Source organism: Dermacentor variabilis, chromosome 1, assembly GCF_050947875.1.
Source record: "Dermacentor variabilis isolate Ectoservices chromosome 1, ASM5094787v1, whole genome shotgun sequence".
NCBI lineage: Eukaryota > Metazoa > Arthropoda > Arachnida > Ixodida > Ixodidae > Dermacentor > Dermacentor variabilis.
In genome coordinates this window covers 52,793,580-52,812,910 of record NC_134568.1, presented here as the reverse complement: position 1 = coordinate 52,812,910, position 19,331 = coordinate 52,793,580, and the positions used below count along the sequence as shown (strand labels likewise).

The 19,331-nt window shown below is 45.4% G+C and overlaps 1 protein-coding gene across 1 annotated transcript; it reads right to left on the bottom strand.

Moving 5' to 3' along the window:
- Positions 1-3,626: 3,626 nt before the first annotated feature.
- LOC142571217 (hexokinase-4-like) lies at positions 3,627-18,309 on the bottom strand. The gene is made up of 2 exons (XM_075679490.1): positions 17,395-18,309; positions 3,627-5,713 (listed from the first exon to the last, which is right to left on the bottom strand). The coding sequence occupies exons 1-2, from the start codon at positions 17,988-17,990 to the stop codon at positions 4,849-4,851; spliced, it is 1,461 nt and encodes a 486-aa protein (XP_075535605.1). The 5' UTR covers positions 17,991-18,309; the 3' UTR covers positions 3,627-4,848.
- Positions 18,310-19,331: the final 1,022 nt, after the last annotated feature.

Below are 19,331 nucleotides of genomic sequence, written 5' to 3'. Positions count from 1 at the left end.
ATTCAATATTTGTTGCCCAGTTAGCTGGAATTGGCCATTTTAAGGTCACTACCTGCATAGTTACTGTTTACCTGTAGAGAAGAATTTCATCTGGCCGTAAAGGTCGCTATAATGTCTCGAATGTTCATTTCACTTCAACTGAATACAAATTGTTAAGCAACGACTACTGATGTTAATTCGTGTGCTTGAATGCAAAGCTAGAATTATAATGATGCCTCTACTCTTTATGGAAACTTCAGATGGATTTACGCGTGATAAAAAACGTTTATCTCACTTTTCTGACATGAATAATTAAATGCCTTTATGTATATTCATGTGCTAATTCAAAGCATACTGTGATATGTAAGTGTGAGCTCATTAGTGCCGTTCGCACTTCCACAGTCTTAAAACAGACGACGAAGATAGTGAAATCTGACTGGCCAGCATGTTTGCTAGAATAAGAAAAAGTATGGCCAATCCTACAGATGTGTGTGGAAAGGCCTGAATACATGCAGTTCTTAGGAACGCTCCTGACACAATTACTTCCATTTCAAATATGAGCGGCTTTAGTGATCATAACCTTATCGAACTAGCTGTTAGTATCCCGAAGCCCCTGTCTGGCACAACAACTAAACAAATTCGCGATTATAACAGAGCAAATTACGATGAGATTAACTCCCAACTAGAAGAATTTTTTTGCCAAGCTACTACCTTCATTTCATTGTCGAACATAAATGACAACTGGGTGCTCTTCAGGGACAAATTAACAGCATTAGTAGCCCTTTACGTCCCGATAATCTCCATAACTAACGACAAATCCAGCCCTTGGTTCAGCAAGTCTCTTCGCAAACTAAGGAATAGAAAGAAGCGTTCTTATAACAGGGCTAAACGCGTGCGCACTGCTGAGGCTTGGAAGATATACAAAGACAGTTTAAACAATTACTGCTCAGCGATATCTTCCGCCAAAGATAAATATTACTCTCAAGACCTACCATCGCTGCTAACTTCCAATCCTAAAAAAAATTGGCAAACCATATCTCCGACAAGAGATACTAACACCATAACTTTGCACGGAACAGAAAACATACCTATTTCTAGCGCCGATTGCCCCACCGTATTCAACACGTTTTTTTCATCTGTTTTCACTCTGGAGGACATTTCCAATGTTCCAACTTTTCCTGAACTTGATGCCGCATACAAGGAACCAATCGACATCACTGTTGAAGGCGTTAAATTACTCATTCGTAACCTCAAAATATCTACTTCCGCCGGTATTGACAACATTAATTCTAAGATTTTAAAGAACACCATCGCTGCCTCAACCAAGATCTGATGCCATATTTTTCAACAATCTCTAGCATCTGGAAAGTTACCCACCGATTGGTTAATAGGAAAAATATTACCAATTCACAAATCTGGAGATGTTCATACAGCTGACAACTATCGGCCCATATATTTAACCTGCATATGTTACAAAATGCTCGAGCACATAATCTCTTCCCACGTCTACAGCCACCTAGAAGCTCACAATTTCTTTTTTTCTAATCAGCATGGTTTTAGGAAGGGATTTTCTTGTGACACGCAATCGTTCGAACTAACGACTGACTTGCACTTTAACATGGACTGCAACTTTCAAACTGACTCTATCTTTCTTCACTTTTCTAAAGCTTTTGACCGAGTGCCCCCACTGTCGCCTAATTTATAAATTATCTGCCCTAAGACTTGACTCTTTAACATTATCCTGGATTCGTAATTTTCTTTCTTTTCGAGAACAGTTTACTGTTGTTAACAATTTCTCTTCCCCGCCTTCTTCTGTTAGCTCTGGTGTGCCACAAGGCAGCGTCCTCGGCCCCTTACTCTTCTTAATCTACATTAACGACTTGCCCACCCAGATTACTTCCTGCATGCGCCTTTTTGCCCATGACTGCATAATCTAACGTCCTATTCACACGACTGACGATCACTTGAAACTTCAAGCAGATCTTAACCTTATCGCTAACTGGCGTAACAAATGGCTCATGACCCTAAACTTTACAAAGTGCGAGGTGATGTGCTTCAGCCGAAAATGCTTAAATTCTAAATTTTTGTATCATCTTAATAACACTGTGCTTTCCCGCACTTCATCATATAAGTACCTTGGAGTTGTTCTTACAAAGAATCTTTCATGGGCCCCACACATCACTTCTACATGCGCCAAAGCATCACGTTCTCTTGGCTATCTACGACGGAATTTGCGAAATGCCCCGCCGAACATTCGAAAACTCGCTTTCCAAACATTCATTTTGCCACAGTTAGAATTCGCCTCCCCAATTTGGTCCCCTCATCAAAATTACCTAATAAATATGACGGAAATGATACAAAACAGAGCAGCCCGTTTCATATCCCGTAACTACAGTATAAACTCGAGCATTACACAAATTAAACTAGACCTACTGTTGCCGCCATTAGATATCCGCCGCAACATCGCTCTTCTGTGCTTATTCCACAAATATATTTACACTAATAAACGAACCCGGTTGCAACTACAAATACCCCACTCTCTTTCACGCAGATTACATAATCAGTTCAGTTTCATGCGCATATACGGTAAAACAAATGCATTTAATTCATGGGCACTACCACGTGCCATCCGTCTCTGGAATGACCTCCCTGATAACATAGCCTCCATATCTAATCCCGATACGTTCCGCTCTCAGTTACTCATGCTTTTCCCATTTAATACCGTTAACGAGTGACCAATCTAGTGTATGTTATCGTGCATTTTTGCCATGTTGTATATCATTTTCATGAACGGTATTCCTTGCTCTGTTAACAGTAACAAGTGTTCGTGTGCCTTCATATATTGCTTTGTATTCCTAGTGCCTTCAATATTGTGTAACACGGTAATCTTCTTATAGCACTGTTCCTGTTGGCAATTTGTACTTTTTATACATTTTACTGTTTAATATGCCCCCCTTACTTTATGCCCTGCCATAGGGCCTGTAAGGTGCTTTTGAATAAATAAATTAATTAATTAATTATAAAGTTATATCACGCGCCACGGTAACAACGACGATGATTGCGGGCACGAGAAGCCGTCAGTGGTGCCAACATTCAATGATTTCAGTTATCTATTGAACTGAAAGCATAATTGCATGTTAATAGAGAATTTGTGTAGGAGTAGAAGGCCGAAATACATATTTTAGGCACCAATATCTAAAACATACCTTCGTAACAACTATAAAACCAGTGCTGGAAGGCCTATAATAATTCGGTCTGAGCTCGAAACGACTACAGCAAGCAATGAAGAAAGTAATACGGCCGGGACACTACATGATTCACAAACTGGCCCAACAGTCTACGCTTCTGAATAAAAAGTTATGTGTACGCACACAACTGCGTTCACTGAGCGTTGAAAGGGGGTCGCAAAGCCCGGTTGTCAATTAACAGGGCAGCAAGGCTGTAGTGGCTTTATATGCGAATCATGGTCGAGTCCGTATAGTCCCACTATATTTTCTTCTGCGAACGCTCTGTCGTACAGTCAGCTCAGAGCAGCACGTAAAGACCATCTTAATATCCCTACTAAGCGTACATGTCTTGAGCACTGGCGGCTTTAATAATTCAGCAACTGCAACACACCAAACTAATTAATTGGGAAGCTAGCAAATCATAGATACTTTATTTCGTCAGTGGATATGAATAATTTAATGACATCCACTGCTGCCAGTAATGCGTTTTCGAAAAAAAAATACATTACTACCTCCACTGCGCCATTTTGATTTTTTTAGTTCTCATTTGAAGCTAGTAATATATAAAATTAAATAAAAAACACTCGGTGTGGTACATACAATCTGTGGCTATAACATCTTGATGCTAGTCACAGTGTCTCGGGTTCGACTCCCGGCAGCAGCAGCCGCAGTGCGATGAGGGACGGAGTGCGAAAACAATTGGTTCGCCTGAGCTTTGCGAGCACTCTGGAAAGTCCTTGGCGGGGAGTACAACTCCGGAGCCCCACACTACTGCTTCTCTCAAATCCCCGTCTGCTTTTGAATTTTACAGCACATCAAGCAAACAGCTCTCATAAATGAAACCTCGAGAGTCAGCATAAGAACCTCTGTAGTTTCGTTTCTTTAACATTTGTCTTTACTTCTGGTTTGAATTTTCGCGTTCAGAAAAGTAAATCTGCAGTAAATAGTCGTTTTGGCTTCCGTTCGTCTCGATGGCACATTTGCTCGTACTATGCAAGCCCAACAGCGCATTGCAAGGTTTCGGTTCGGGAGCGCCACAGTAGAATAGCCAGACTTTTCGTTGGGACTCGCTTGACTAGCGACCCCTTAACTTATACTACAGGTGACGTCAAACACATATTTACAGCTTATGAATACAGAGCTGTGTCATCATCACGACAGCCATACGCTGCCTATCTGTATGTATGGGCACTATGCCCAATTTTTATATATTTTGTGCCTATTCTATGGTTCTATCACCAAAACTGACAGCACCAGCATCGGTGTAACCAGGAATACCGGAAATGTTTTGGGGGGGGGGGCGGGGTGGCTCCCACATGAGCGATAGAGGGGGCGGGACAGGCGTACGGGCCTGAAGTGCTCCTCCACCCCTTTCTTACCACAAGCGAGCAGTTTTCTCGTTCGTCTGCCCTTAATGTCGCCTTCTGCGTCACGACAAGTTGCTATAATTTTTATTGGTATAATATGCGTTACTGTACGCTATGAAAAACATGCATTATGATATTTAGAAACTCATATGAAAATGATGCACTTACACTCATACACCTCCAGGCTGCATGCAGGACATAAAGCCTTTACCTCCCACTTCTTTTCTTTTTAAAACACGTGATCGCAGTAAGCAACTACAAGTATGGCACTTCGACTACAAGTATTCATGATACCCATTTTTCTTTGTGGATCGCAGCCGTTCCACCACAGCGGCCACGAGTCCGGCGCCTTTCCCGCTACCGTTCTCAGCCAGCATAAGCTTGAATGGCCGCTCCGGCACCAGTGCTGTGATCAGTTCCTCCACGTGCCCCCTCAGGGTCGGATGGTACTTGTACAGAGAGCCATCGACAGCAATAGTCACCGGCGTCGGCTTGTCCACCCGTTCTAGCAGTTCAGCCAGGCAAACCGACACTAGCGCGGCCGCCCTCGCCGAAACCACGCCGCAGACGTGGCGAAATAAGGTGATGTCGTCTCCGGTTATCCGTTCTGTGCTCCCCTTGAAACGAGACACTATATCGCGAGCGTGAGTGTCCTCCTCCTCGAGAAACAGCGACACATCTACAGCCGTAAATGTCCCACGTTTCTCAAGCTCCAGCACTGCGGCCTCATTGCCTCCAAAGAGTGCACGTCGCCGGATGAGCTCGGCAAGTATTTGGCGAACGACGTCACCCAGGAACTCGCCCGACAGAAGCTTTTCGAATGTGAACGAGCCTGGGAAAAGTGATTGGTCGTCCACTACTCGATCCAACTCCGTCTTGATGAAGTCGAGCACGCCGTTGTCACCGAAAGCGCCCCATTCGACGTTCACGATAACCTCACTCAGCGCATCCTTCCTCTTCCATCTTTCAGGCTCCGCCTCAATCTTCTGGACTTTCTCGGCTTTCTCTAGGTAGCAGCCATTGCTTCCTGTACCCATGATGAGTCCTATCGCGCAGTGACCGTCCATGAAAGCCCCCTGAACAAGTGTACCCGCAGTGTCGTTGACGATGGCCACGAGGTCTACGTCAATGTGCGTCCGCCTGCAGTCACAGAAAAAGCACATGTTACATTTACATCACAGTGCTTGCAAATACAGCGATCACGACACCGCGGTGAATATACACTGGTCGCAGACACGCACGCAGCCAGCATTACTCTATCACCGTATGGGTGTTGGGAACAAACAAAAATGCTCCCTTCCACGTAATCTTGCTCGGAGACCTCAGCCCGGGGCACCCCTTACTCCAGCCAGTACTTGCAACTAAGGTCAACCATATCAAGACAATGTGCAATGTCCTAAATCATACGCTCCTTCATCGGCAGCACATGCCCATCATCTACTTTGCAGGTGCCCTGGAACAATGACAGCCGGCTAAACTATACTTAGGGGTTTTGAAGTTCAGAAGCGATCAACCTTCGAACTATTGAAGGTTTGCTCATGGCCAAGAGCTTTTATAAGGTATATTTGCAGTACCTAGATGAGACGGGCCTGCGTGCTTACATTTAATTTCATTCTGGCGCTGTTGTTGCTTTCTTGCTGTTTGATTTTTTAATACATATACGTAGGAGATCTTGGTCTTTTTAATTGGCGTTGCCAACTCCTTTTCACATAGAGATGCTAGAATACTAAAGGCCAGATACATTAAAAAAAGTCACAAAATCACATAAAGACTGAAAGTCCAAGTGATTTATAAATGAGCCAAACAGTCAGTCTCGAAAGCCTGTCAAATAAGCTAGAAAAAAATATGTAAGAAAAGAACGCAGAGCCACTAAGCCCTGTCAGATAACTATACTAAAGTAAGGGTGCGTAAGTACACACGGAATAGGTTCACGCCAAGACACACGAATCTGGGAGCCGGATGCTTTAGTCAATTTCATCTGACCTAATGACGATTGGCAACCGAAACGCATTATTGTTTCTTTAATGATAGATTTTAAAGTTCTGGATTTGCACAGTGCGGCTGTGAGGGACGCTTATGATGTAATAGATTCAATAGCGCAAGGGCTAATAATGGCCAATGAGCTGCAGGAAATGGTATGAAGTATTCGATGGTGTGTTCAGTCATAAATGGCTATGATGCTGCTGTGTAGTGGCATAAACTATCTGTTGTAAAATGCCTTATGTACACTTTATATGCATAAAACTATGACATGTGAGTTGACCTATAAGCACAAAATATATGTTGCGAAGTTGTAAGATTAAAATGTAGGAATAATCAGGTAACACTATTGCCTCACACAGACCCTTGCACACAAGGGGAGGGGAGCACATGCCTTAAATACTACAATCGCAGCAGTAGCCTTCGATAAGAGGCTGTGCTACGGATCACTTGTGTGAATAACACGGTGTAAGCAAACATTATTTGAAAAATCTAAAACTGATTTGCTATCAAAAAGCCAAGGAATATTTCTGGATGAAGTGGAATTTGCTGATGGCCGGGTAAGCGAAAGTACTTTTTTTCGTATGCGCTTTTATTTAACGCTATTCCAGGAATACGTGCAGTACACCCAACGTCTCTCCCCGCTTACGACACCTAGGTGGGTCATCGTCGGTCAACAGTTATTAGAATGTGCTATATGTGTGCCCAATTCTTAGTCGACACATTATGACCGTGGTTCGTCATGCTTAAAATGTGTAAGCATTTCTATACCTACCCAACTGGGACCTGTCCGTCCGCCCGTCCGTCCGTCCGTCACAAAAACGATCGCTTTTAAGATAGGGCCCGCAGCAGCCAGCGAATGAACCTTCGTGCTGCATCTCGCTTTAATGCGAACGAAATGGCCAGAACACAGCGCACACGAAGCTATCAGCGCTCGGCGCGCTGTGTCGCCGTCGAAGATCGCTTTCACGATAGGGCCTGCGCGTCTCGCTTCAACGCGAACTAAGCGGTAAGAACACAGGCCCACGCTGCCGTTCTCTACGCAGCTGCCGGCGGAGTACGGTTGATCACGGTTCACACCGGTTCGACGCGGATGGATAAGAGACTAAAGAGCGACAACAGCTTATAATGATCTGAACGTCACTAGCGTACCTGGCACCGTCACCAGCAGTAGTTAGCTTGAGTCATCCGCAGCAGTTCTTGTCGCCGCTGCGCTGTCGCTTATAGCGGTCGGATCAAGATTCATAACATTGGCAATGAGACCGGGCTGCGTGGAAATGACCAAATGGCACAATGCTTACGCATTCTTAGACAACTCCCAAAGGAGTTCCCGAGTCATTTTCTTACAGCGGAGCTGTATACCTCTACCGTCCAAGGAAATTTTCGTGTCATTGTTGGCGTCGTAAGCAAAAACTCCTCATACGTGGGCCGGTCCCGGAGAAAGTGCCATGCCGGGCCGACCCGCGGTGAAGGTGAAGCAGGCGTTAAGCACATCCCATACGTGGGTCGATCCCGAAGATAGTGCAATGCCGCGCCGATTCACGGCGAAGGTGAAGGAGGCGTTAACCACTTCCCATACATGGACCGATCCCGAAGATAGTGCAATGCCGGGCCGATCCGCGGAGAAGGTGAAGCAGGCGTTAAGTACTCCCCATACGTGGGCCGGTCCTGAAGATGGTGCAAAACCGGCCCGACCCACGGCGGAGTTGAAGCAGGCGTTAAGCACTCCTTATATGTGAGCCGATCCTGAAGATAGTGCAATGCCCGGCCAAGCCGCGGCGGAGGTGCAGTTCGCCATTAAAGGGCCCACATTACACAGCTTCGCTGGTTATCCTTTTTCACAGAGTGCAAGACACTGAGTTCTTTTCTGTAATGGGTGGTCAATTCCCTAACCGTGACTTAGTAACATGCAGGTTATTTGACATTTCATTGTCCCATGAGCGCTGTCAAAAGCTGCTAAGCTTTTTCCTTAAGACCCGCTTCAAGTCTACGGCAGGGGCAGCTACAGTGTTGGTGGTTTTTGTTGTTACAGATGTGCCTGTTTTGTCCACCAGGATACTACCTTCGATGTCTCTATATCCCGGAACCCAGCATATTGCGACATGCTGGCTAGACATGTATGCTGGAGACAGAAGTGAAGGATGAAAATTTACTACAGCATTTTTACTTTTACAGAACAACAATAAAGATCTTAAAACACTGGGAGAGTCGGTGAATATCATGGCTTTTCGTACATATTCCGGGCATGTTTCACAGCCGACAATGTTGCATGTGCATCAGCCGTTAAGAAGCTCATTTCTTGGTGCAACACAATGGATTCAGAAAAGGATGTTCCGAATTCTCCAAAATACACGTCATTGTAATACTCCTACCATGAGTACTTCACATGTGGCAGCTTTGCTGGAAACATTAGGCAATGTTCTAAGAGTGGCGCATCCATTTAATGACTGAGCTTCCTCACACGCTCTGGGAAGGGCGCAGTCGCTGTGGGCTGATTATTAGAAAGCAGAGCACAGAACACACCATTTACAGTTTAGCAACAAGGGTGTTCAGGAATCAAAAATACTTTTAGAAAATGTGATGCTTGAATATGACCTCTGTAGATGTAGTGACCACTCATTTTATTCTACGTAGAGGCTTTCTACGAGACTTACCCTGAAAGCACCAGTCATGAGGCGGATATCTAAATGGTGAACAGGGTCCAGGATAGTGCGCTCTTCGGTCGAGGATAATAAATTATAGCCCGATACTGAATTCGAGAGCAGACGAGGCTACTGTACAAGATCAGGAGGCATTTGCAATCACTACTTCATGTTGTGCGCGACAGACGCTTGAAGAGTGTCATTGTTTTCAGACTTTCCGTCTTCAGGTATCGCATATGAGGAATAAACGTGAGCTTCGAGTCTAACATTATTCCAAGAAATTTGTGTTCGTTGCTTACCGAGAGTTTCTCTTTCTTGATCGTAATACTTGGCACTTGGGTTACTCCTTTCTTGTTTGAGAAAAGTACGCGAATACTTTTTTATGTTTATTTCGAAGCCATTCTCATCCGCCCATTCAGACGATTCGTTTATTCCAAGATGTACTTATCGTTCACCGGTACCAATATTGCAGGATTTGAAAACACAACAATGAATTATGCGGAATAAAACATTGTGCGTCGAATGACCGTATACAGGGAATTCGTTTTTGTAATCCAGACTGTGCAACTAAGCACGCCCTATCATGGCAGACCAATCTCCTGTGTGAATGATCTAGATAAAGCATTGCCCACTCTTACGTCGAATGTGCAGTTAAACAGGTAGCCTTCGACAGTGTTAAACATATTAACACGGACGCCTATTGCAGAAGGATCTCGTACAACCACGACGCGCCATGTCATAGCGTACGCTTTCTCTATATCTAGCAATACTGAAGGTACAAACTGCTTATGTATAAACGCCCTATAAAGAAGCCAACAACCACTGACACCAAAGACAACATAGGGGAAATTACTTGCGCTTTATAAATGAAATAAAGAAACGAGAAATTAATGGAAATGAAAGTGGATGAAAAACAACTTGCCGCAGGTGGGGAACGATCCCACAATCTTCGCATTTCGCGTGCGATGCTCTACCAATTCAGCTACCGCGGCGCCGTTTCCCCATCCACTTTCTTGGGTATTTATGTTTCCTAGTAGAACCCCTGGGAGTGTTAGCCAGCGCCACCACTCACAGACCTTGGCGGCGGACGTGTAACATCCTTTCTGCCGTAGGCGTCACGAGAACATGATATTTTTGGGTGAAGGCAACGGGTCAATAAATCCACAGATGCTACCTGAAGGCATCAATGTTACCGGATTCGAGACCCTCGTTTATGTATAAACGTATCTCTCATGTTTAACTTTATGCGAACAACGTGGTCTATTGCTGACCTATTTTCTGCAAAGTCACATTGGAAGGGGTCTAATATTTTGTTATTCTCTCGGAAACAGATTAAGCCCTAGTTTACTTTTTTTTTCAAACAGCTTGCACGGGCAACTTGTTAGAGCTATTGGCCTGTAACTGTAGGCAAGAGACGGGTCCATGCCTTGTTTATGTATGGGAATAACAATAACTTCTTTCCCGGCAGATGGAATCTACGCAAGTGCTTACATAGCGTTGAAAACAGGCAAAGGTATTTTAAACGTTTCGAGTGCAAGTGCTTGGTCATTTCATAAATGTCGTGCTCACTACCTGGCGCCGAGATTTTGCAACAGTTCAAAGACGTCTGAAGTTCAGCTAAACTGAACGGGTGATTGCATGCCTCGATTCTTGCACATCTGCATCGAAGGTGCTGTCCCTCGGTGTGTTCTTTGAACCGCAGGAAAGTGTGCGTGTAGTGTGATGCACTCGAGATTTGTTCAAATTTTCTACTATAAAATCTGCCTGATTTTCCAGGCTGTCATCTTGGGTATTTACTAGGGGTAGGTGACGAGACTGTCAGCCTTTTAATTTATTCACACTGTTCCACACCTTTCTCTCTTCAGAGTATGAATTAATATACCGGATACAGTATACTTCTCCGAACTATCTCTCTTAGCCCGTCGACGCGTTTTTCCGCCCTGCGACTTTGCTTGTTTAAAGTTAGTGAGGTTTTCGGCAGCTGGAGATTCACGAAGAAACCCCGCTAGCTTTGTTTTGTTGTTTCCTTGCTTTTAACATCCATTATTCCACCAAGGGAGGCGCCGTTTATTAGCCGGTCCATTCGTTTGTTGGAGGCATTTTGTGGTAGCGTCTATTATGAAACCTGCTAAGTAAGCTACAGCATTGTCCGTATTAAAACCAACAATGCGGGCCTTGTTTAAACATGCAAGTCCTCGGAACAGTTCTCAGTTGGCCGAGTCAACCTTGCATCGAAGAATATGGAAGATGTGGGAAGCATTCATACTGTGTTGTAAGATTTCAAACTATCAGGAAGTGGTCACTTCCATAAAGATTCTTAATAACGCTGCAGAAGGGTTGAAATCTGGGCCAGTTGGTACATACTTGAACGAAAAAACCAGTCAAAAACACAAAGGACAAGAGGAGAGGTTCACACCACAACGACTGGACTATCAACTGAGGTTTATTAGAATCGGTGTAGTCGCAGCAAGGCCAGCAGAGCATGCGCAACTGCATCATCGCTAATCACATAGCATGAAAAGACAGAAAACGCTTCTATCGTGACCGACTTAGAAATTCAAATTCTTTTTCAAGTAAGCGCACCGAGGTTGTACAAACGCAGTCATCACCTAATAAACTGATGTAGTACGCTTCCAAGATTTCTCGCTCTTCTTTGCCCTTGCCCCTACCAAGAATATAATAACGCTGCACTCGAGGTACGGTGTGAGAGTACTGGATACTATGCTTAAGCCAACTGAATATTAGTTTTTGGGTACAAAGCTGCAGTACATCGGCTCCTTCTTAGTGAGTAAGCATGGACCAGTTGAAAAGAGGAAATCTTCCATTAAAAGCCCTTTTCCATCGCAAGGGGAGTCCCCCCATAGCTACTACAGCTATGTGAGACTCAGGAAGTTTATCGATGTAGTTTTCACATTCGGTTTTATGAAGATGGTAATTTGGAGGGATATATACAGAGCTGGTAGTGACTAGCTTATCAAACAACACCACATGGACAGCAACTGTTTCAACGAGCGTACGAAGATTTAAATCCCGGCAGGCGACACCTTTATGGACTATAATAGCCACACCACCGGCTGTTGCAGCAGTGTCATCGCTGTCTACACGAAAAATAGCATATTGTCGGAGCAGATTTGCTTCTGTATTTTTGAGGTGCTTTCTTTGAGCGCGCAGGACCCTGAGACTAAATTTCCGAAGGACTTCTTGAACGTCATCAAGACTGAAGAAGCCCTCTGACGTTCCATTGGACTGTTTGAGTGCCCATATTAAGCCTAAAGCCTTTCTAGGCGCATGGTGAAGTTTGTGTAAGCATACCTGCCCGCCGGAATGTCCGCCGATACGTCACTACGATATATGAAGACAGATTAGACACATTAAAGAATGAAAAATGATTGATAGTGAGAGTTAGGTGAATGATATCGTTATAATAGTGATTAGTGGAGGTTAATAATGACTTGTAATGATTATAATGACTAGCAATGACTACGAAATGACCAATATGTCTAATCACAACTTCTAACGACTACAATCCATTGGAAATGAGTAAAGATGCTTAGCAATGACCAGTAATGACTAATAATAAGTGAAATGACTTTTAATGACTGCTAATGACTATGATATGACCATCATGTCTAACGACAACTTGTAATGACCACCATTGATTGCAAATGACTAAGAAACCTTAATAGCGAGCAGTAATGACTACAACAAAGAGAAAGAGAAGATGCAAAGAGAAAGAGGTGAGTGATTAGAGGAGGAAGAGTAGGCTTTCACCGTTCACATCTATAGAGAGATCTTAAAAGACTCTGTAGTTTTAAAGAATGAGTTTTGTACTGTGTGCATAAGAAAGGAAAGTTAGCTCACAACACCCTTTACTGGGCCTGTGATGCGTGGTTTTTCTTTCTTGGAGCGGTCGAGATTCTCGCCGCTCCTTAGGCGCTGGCTGCAACGCTTTGCTGGAAGTGGTGTCCATCGCCTCTTGCGGCGCGATTGACACCCGCGCTTACGAGTGAGTTGTTCGCGGGGAAGGCCTCATCTCGAGAGACGAAGCCCTGGAGTCCACCAGCCCAGAGGCCGATGAGCCTCTTTTAGTTGCATGGCGGCGCAGCGTTAACTGCAGCAGTCGAGGGGGCAGTTTACGTTGCCGCCTGTTTGCTTCTAGCGGGAAGGACAGCTGCTGGACGCCGTTTTGACGCTGCGCCTTGACGCGCCACTTTGTCAAAGATATTCTTCGGCAGGTAGGACCCGCCTTCATGCCTCCTTGAATGACATGTCCTCCTTAACTTTATTTCTTGCAATGTCTCTTTCCTTTTTGCAGGACGGGCAGGACCGCGAGTAGGCGGCATGTTCCCCATCACAGTTGGCACATTGAGGAGCGTTCTCGCATGATTCAGCCGGATGTTCAATACTACATTTGGCGCAAGTCAGTCGGCCTCGTCGGCCAAACCTCCGGCATTTGAAGCATCGAAGAGGGCTGGGGTTACAAGGACTCACCCTGATCTTCATGTAGCCTGTCTCGATAATTTTGGATACCACAACTGAGCCGAATGTTAGAATTAGATGCTTAGGTTGAACCTTTTTTCCATCCCGCATCTTAATACTTTTCAAACGGATGACCATTCTGGTCACCCCATCTCTCTAAAAGTTCAGTCTCGGTTAGCTCCATCAGATTATCATTGAAAATGACATTACGGTGCGGGTTCGCACTCACTGGAACGTCCCCGGAAGACACAAGTTTGCGCAGCTGTTCATGGTTCTTTTTATCACGTTACTCCATGGGAAGATCACCGCTTGCCAACTTGGCAACTTTAAAACCTAAACCAAAACCTTCAATCAGTGATTTCTCAACCAGGAAACGTGAGGTCATTCTCGCTCCACCTTTTTTTTTTCAGAATGTACAACATGAAATCTTTGAAACTTGCAAAATTGTCGGCTCAAAAACTTGAATACTTCTTAGGCGGGCTCTTCTTTCTGAGAGCGTTAAGGGAGTAGGCGGAAAGAACTTGCCATAAGTATAGTCAAAATTTTTGGCAGCAGCGCCAGCCGCCAACTTTAAAGTCCAACGAGGAGACGCTGCAGGGCCCGGTGAGGACAGGTCCTGCAAACGCCAGCTGTAGCCACTGCTATAACCAAATATGAATAACCAAGGGTGATTATGGCCACAGAAAGCCAACAGACAATGAAGCCAAGGAAAGCATCGGGGAAATTAGCTGTAGTAGAAATTTGAATGTATAAGATAATGAAGAAAAGGAAAATGAAAGTGGAAGAAAAGATAACTTCTCGCCGTTGGTGTCCTACCGGCGAGAAGTTTATGTGTTCATGGCAAGTTATGTGGTCATGATTAACAAAACCGAGCTTGTCGGTTCTCCTTCTTCTCAAGGGTGGTTGTGTCACACAAGGTTATCCCTTGCTGCCAAGAAAATTGGAAGTAAAGGGAAATAAAGAGACGACAAGAAAAATTGAAAGAGAGATAAGGACGAATATGGGAGACGAGTGGCAGGAAAAGGCAACTGCCGAATTCCCCTGGGTGGCTCAGTCCGGGGGTGACGTCGACGTGAAGCCGAGACCAAAGGGGTGCGTTGCCTCTACCGAGAGGCCTTGACGGTCCGAACAACCGGCATCACCTCGAGCCCCAGGATCCCCCTTTCCCGGGTCACGGCTATACACCGCGCACGGTTAAGCACGGGAGAGTCCGACACCCATGTGCTTGAGTACTTGGTGTTACAATACACCAAACGCCAGCTGCCGCAGGCGCCCTCCGTGGTATGAGGGACGACATAGTGGGGATCTTCTGAGTAATTTTGCCCATCTGGGGCTCTTTATAATGAGCACCTAAAGCACGGTACACGAGTGGTTTCGCATTGTACTTTCGTCATAACGCGGCCGCCATGGCTCGTAATCAAACCCGCGACCTCATTCTCAGTGGCAGAACTCCATAGCCGCTGGGCCACTGCGGAGTGCAGGTATGTTGTTACACTGCGTTGCAGGGCGTTACAGCTGCAGGCAAAGACTGTACGATCTCATGTATTGAAATAAGTTCTTGAGCCTAGTTTTTCCTATCCTACTCTTCGAAGTGTTTCAGTGGTTATGGCCTGCTGTGGATGGGCACAGGGTACCGAATTTAATTCCAAGCAGCGTCACTTCAATTCTTAACTTTGCTGAAATCGTGGGGGAATGCAAAAGCATCGGTGTGCTGTGGTTTCAGTGCCTTTTTTACAGCATCATGCCGTCAAATTTGACCCTAAGCTCTAAACTACGCCGTCTGGCCTAGTCCTGTAATAGGTTCTGGAAGTTAAAACCCGTAAATTAATTAATTTTCCCCTTTTCTTACACAGCAGCCACTGCTTTCAGTGATAAGTGGTATCACAGACCGTATTTTATGCGCCTAAATTAACTTTTAGGAAGTAACTCCTCATGCAGAGCAGCGTATGAACATGAAGGCCCCACACAGGATCTAAAATTAGTGTATAGCAGTATGTACTGTAAAGCCATGGTCACAATAGGGTTCCTACACGTTAGAAGCGTGTTAAGCGTGGCGATGTCTGGATAACAAGTTCCCTTTCTGTACGTACTTCGCTCTCATTGTGCAGCCTTGCGGTACAGCTAGCAAGAATTTTATTCAACACAATTAGAAATTCCGCGAGAGCGAGCCGTACTGCACGTCGTAGGGGCATTTTAGATTCGTAAAGTTCGCAGTGTATTAACAGAACCGCTATTCTAACAGCCAGTGTGGTTAAGTACTTTTTCAAAAATCGTGAGTTATCGTCAAAACCTGAAAGAAAATGCCGGGGTGTTATTTATGCAAACGGAAACTATGTCCATGTATGATGTACTCATAAGGTGAGTGTCAATGACATCTGTCTGAAATATTACGAAAGAGGTTATAAAAAAAGTCGCAGTTTCACTCGAAACGTGAAGCATCGATTGCGATAGCAAATTAGTGGACAGCTGTACAAAGTAAGGACAGTAGCTTTATCCGCCATGGAAATTTGTAAACATAGGCATACTAAATAAATTAACAACCATGGTGTCACGGGGGTACAAGCAAACATGAACACATCTCATTCGATGACCGCGGAAACTCGCTGTCAAAACGCTGGAGTGAGCAAACGCGGAAGCAGCAGAGAGCGAATTGATCTTCGTGCTGCGTCTCGCATCAGCGCAAACTAAGCCGCAATAACACAGAGCAAGGGCTGATTTTGTCTTCGTCGGAGATGGCTTTCAAGATACAGCGGCCCCGGCGGGCGCACGCAGCCGCCCTGGCCTCCAGGAACAAAACACAACCCCCCCCCCCTCCTTCTACCCTCAGCCGGCGATCGCTGTCGAGCCGCGATCACCGGCTCAACGTCGCACGCTTTTACACGCGCATACAGCATACGGAGCGCAGGGATGATCTTATCGCCCTCGGACTTTATACGGAAATGCAACGGCAGGAATGCACCTGGAGTGTCCATCTAATGGATGTCGCAATAAAGTCTACATTAGAGTAGCTACAGCCCATATTCGTCCTCGCGGAAAATAGGAGTGAAAGCGTGTTACAGTTCAAGAAAAGGGCCCTCTGTTACAATATTCCACTGGATATTAAACGTTGAGATGAATACATATACCATTTGGAGATTTCCAGCAAAGCTTCATAATGCGGCATTAAAATTTAGTAACACATCTTTCTGTGAATACGTAGACAAATAAAGCGCAAAAACTTGAACCCGGAATGCGTTTGAGCAAGTCACATTTCTTGTCAATATGCCACTCAAAATGTCAAATAACCCGCCGTGGTTGCTCAGTGGCTATGGTGTTGGGCTGCTGAGCACAAGGTCGCGGGATCGAATCCCGGCCACGGCGGCCACATTTCGATGGAGGCGAAATGCGAAAACACCCGTGTACTTATATTTAGGTGCACGTTAGAGAACCCCACGTGGTCGAAATTTCCGGAGTCCTCCACTACGGCGTGCCTCATAATCAGAAAGTGGTTTCTGTGGTTTCGGAACGTAAAGCCCCATAATTTTTAAAAAATGTCAAATAACCGATCCCTCAAAACACTATTGCGACAAAGCCCCTGAACCTACTCCGTGCATCGAACTGAATAGCAAACCTTCATCCGAATATTGAACAAATCCTTACGGACAAAGCAGTCTAAATATCTTCACTAGCAGTGAAAAAGTGAGAGGTACCTTAAGGAAGATCGTAAAAATTATTCTTTACCTGCGTATGGCCTCCCTGAGCATGCGGCCAACGTCCTCACCCACCACTCCCGAACAGTCGTAGCTCACGACCCATTCTGTCAGTATGGCGGCGTCTAGCGCTTTCTGCACGGTCGGGAAAGAGAAGCAGAAGCCCAACGGCAGTCGCTGCCCCGCCAATCCGTTCGCCTCCACGAAATCGCATAGGCAGTCTGCCAGGAATTCGAACAGCCGCTCCCCGGGACCCGTTCTCGCAGCACCCGGCACAGCGTAGTGCTGCACTCGGCACCTAGCCGGGCTCCCGGGCTTCAGATGGAGGTGCAGTACTCGAAAGTTGGTTGCGCCCAGGTCCAGATCTAACACATCTCCCGTTTCCGTGCCGTCGGGGAGTTCGGGAATGTGAGCCAGGTCCATCTGAAGCGACGAGGGCTGCTCGGGGTTCGTGAGCAGGCCGAGCTCCATCTCTCTCCGAAACGTATCCCGCACCTTGCGCACCGTGTCGGGGTCAAGGACGAAGGGGCGTACAACATCCTCGACAGTTTGCCGCTTCATGTCGTCTTCTATTTCCAGGACAGGGTAACAACACCGTAATGCCTCTTCCAAAGTCATGCCGCGCATTATACGCTATGAACGCGCAAGACGCGTTCTCGATCAGCCGTTAAGATAGCACGACGCGTATACAGATACGGCAGTGCCAGTTGCGGCAAGTTCCACTTTACTCGCCGCGTGCAAGCCTTCTCGAAGAGAAGCTACGCTCGCGGGCAGCAGGCTCCGCTCTCATAAAGAAACTGGTTCTTCTTTCTTGAGTTTTGTTTTTTAACCCTCCTGCCAATGGCGTCTCGCCCGCAAGAGCAGCTCGCGCCAAAGCAGAGCAGAATAGCGGCACTCAGGACAAAGGCCAGGACGCACCGGCTGCTTCTATGTGCACCTGTGGTAGAGCAAGCCACGCTCGCTAAGCAGTGGGAACTTATGACGTGCGCTGAAATGGCATAGGCGTGGCTGGGTCAGTCTGGTCGACAGATATGCGAACATGATTAGTTGTGAATTCCGAAGCCATGTGTGCAACAAACCACGCCGCTAACTTTTATGAGAGCTTATATCGGCGCACAGTTAGGCGACCAGTCGGTAAGAATAAGCGGCGTCACGCTGTCATAGGTTAAATTTTATGCTGAGGTTTGTGCCGCGCTCGCAGCTCTCGTCCAACTGTGAGCGCTGCGCAAACATCGACATGAACCCTCACCAACTCATTCATTTTTCCTCCATACTGCAGGTTAAATTTGATGGCTCGCGATTATTAAGGTTGCATACTGAGCTACTGCAGCTTCAGCGTAGACCTATCACGTGATTTATTGTTACTGTCGATATCATTTATTCTTCTTATTATTATTATTATTATTATTATTATTATTTATTATAGAACTCTTTTGCTGCTTTTAATATATCATCGAAATTGCCGGTGAGATTACCCTGCTTATCTTTCAGTGCATACATCTTGGCTTGTCCTATTCCAGGTCTCCTTCTGACTGTTTTAATACTGCCTCCATATTTTACTGATTCCTCAGTCTTTCTCACGTTATAATTTCTCCCGTTACACTTGACTTCAGTCGACTAAGAGAACATGCAGGCTTCAGGAACGGATACCTTACAATGGATCACATCCATGTCCTCAATCAGGTAATCGAGAAATCTACAGAGTACAATCAACCTCTTTATATGGCTTTCATGGATTACGAAAAGGCATTTCATTCAGTAGAAATATCAGCAGTCATAGAAGCGTTACGTAATCAAACAGTACAGGAGCCATGCGTGAATATCTTGGCAAATATGTACATAAGATTGCCCAGCTACCTTGATTCTCCACGAGAAAATTATAACGATACCTATAAAGAGAGGGGTCAAGCAGAGAGACACAACGTATTCAACGCTATTCACTACATGCTTGAAAGAAGTATTCAAGCT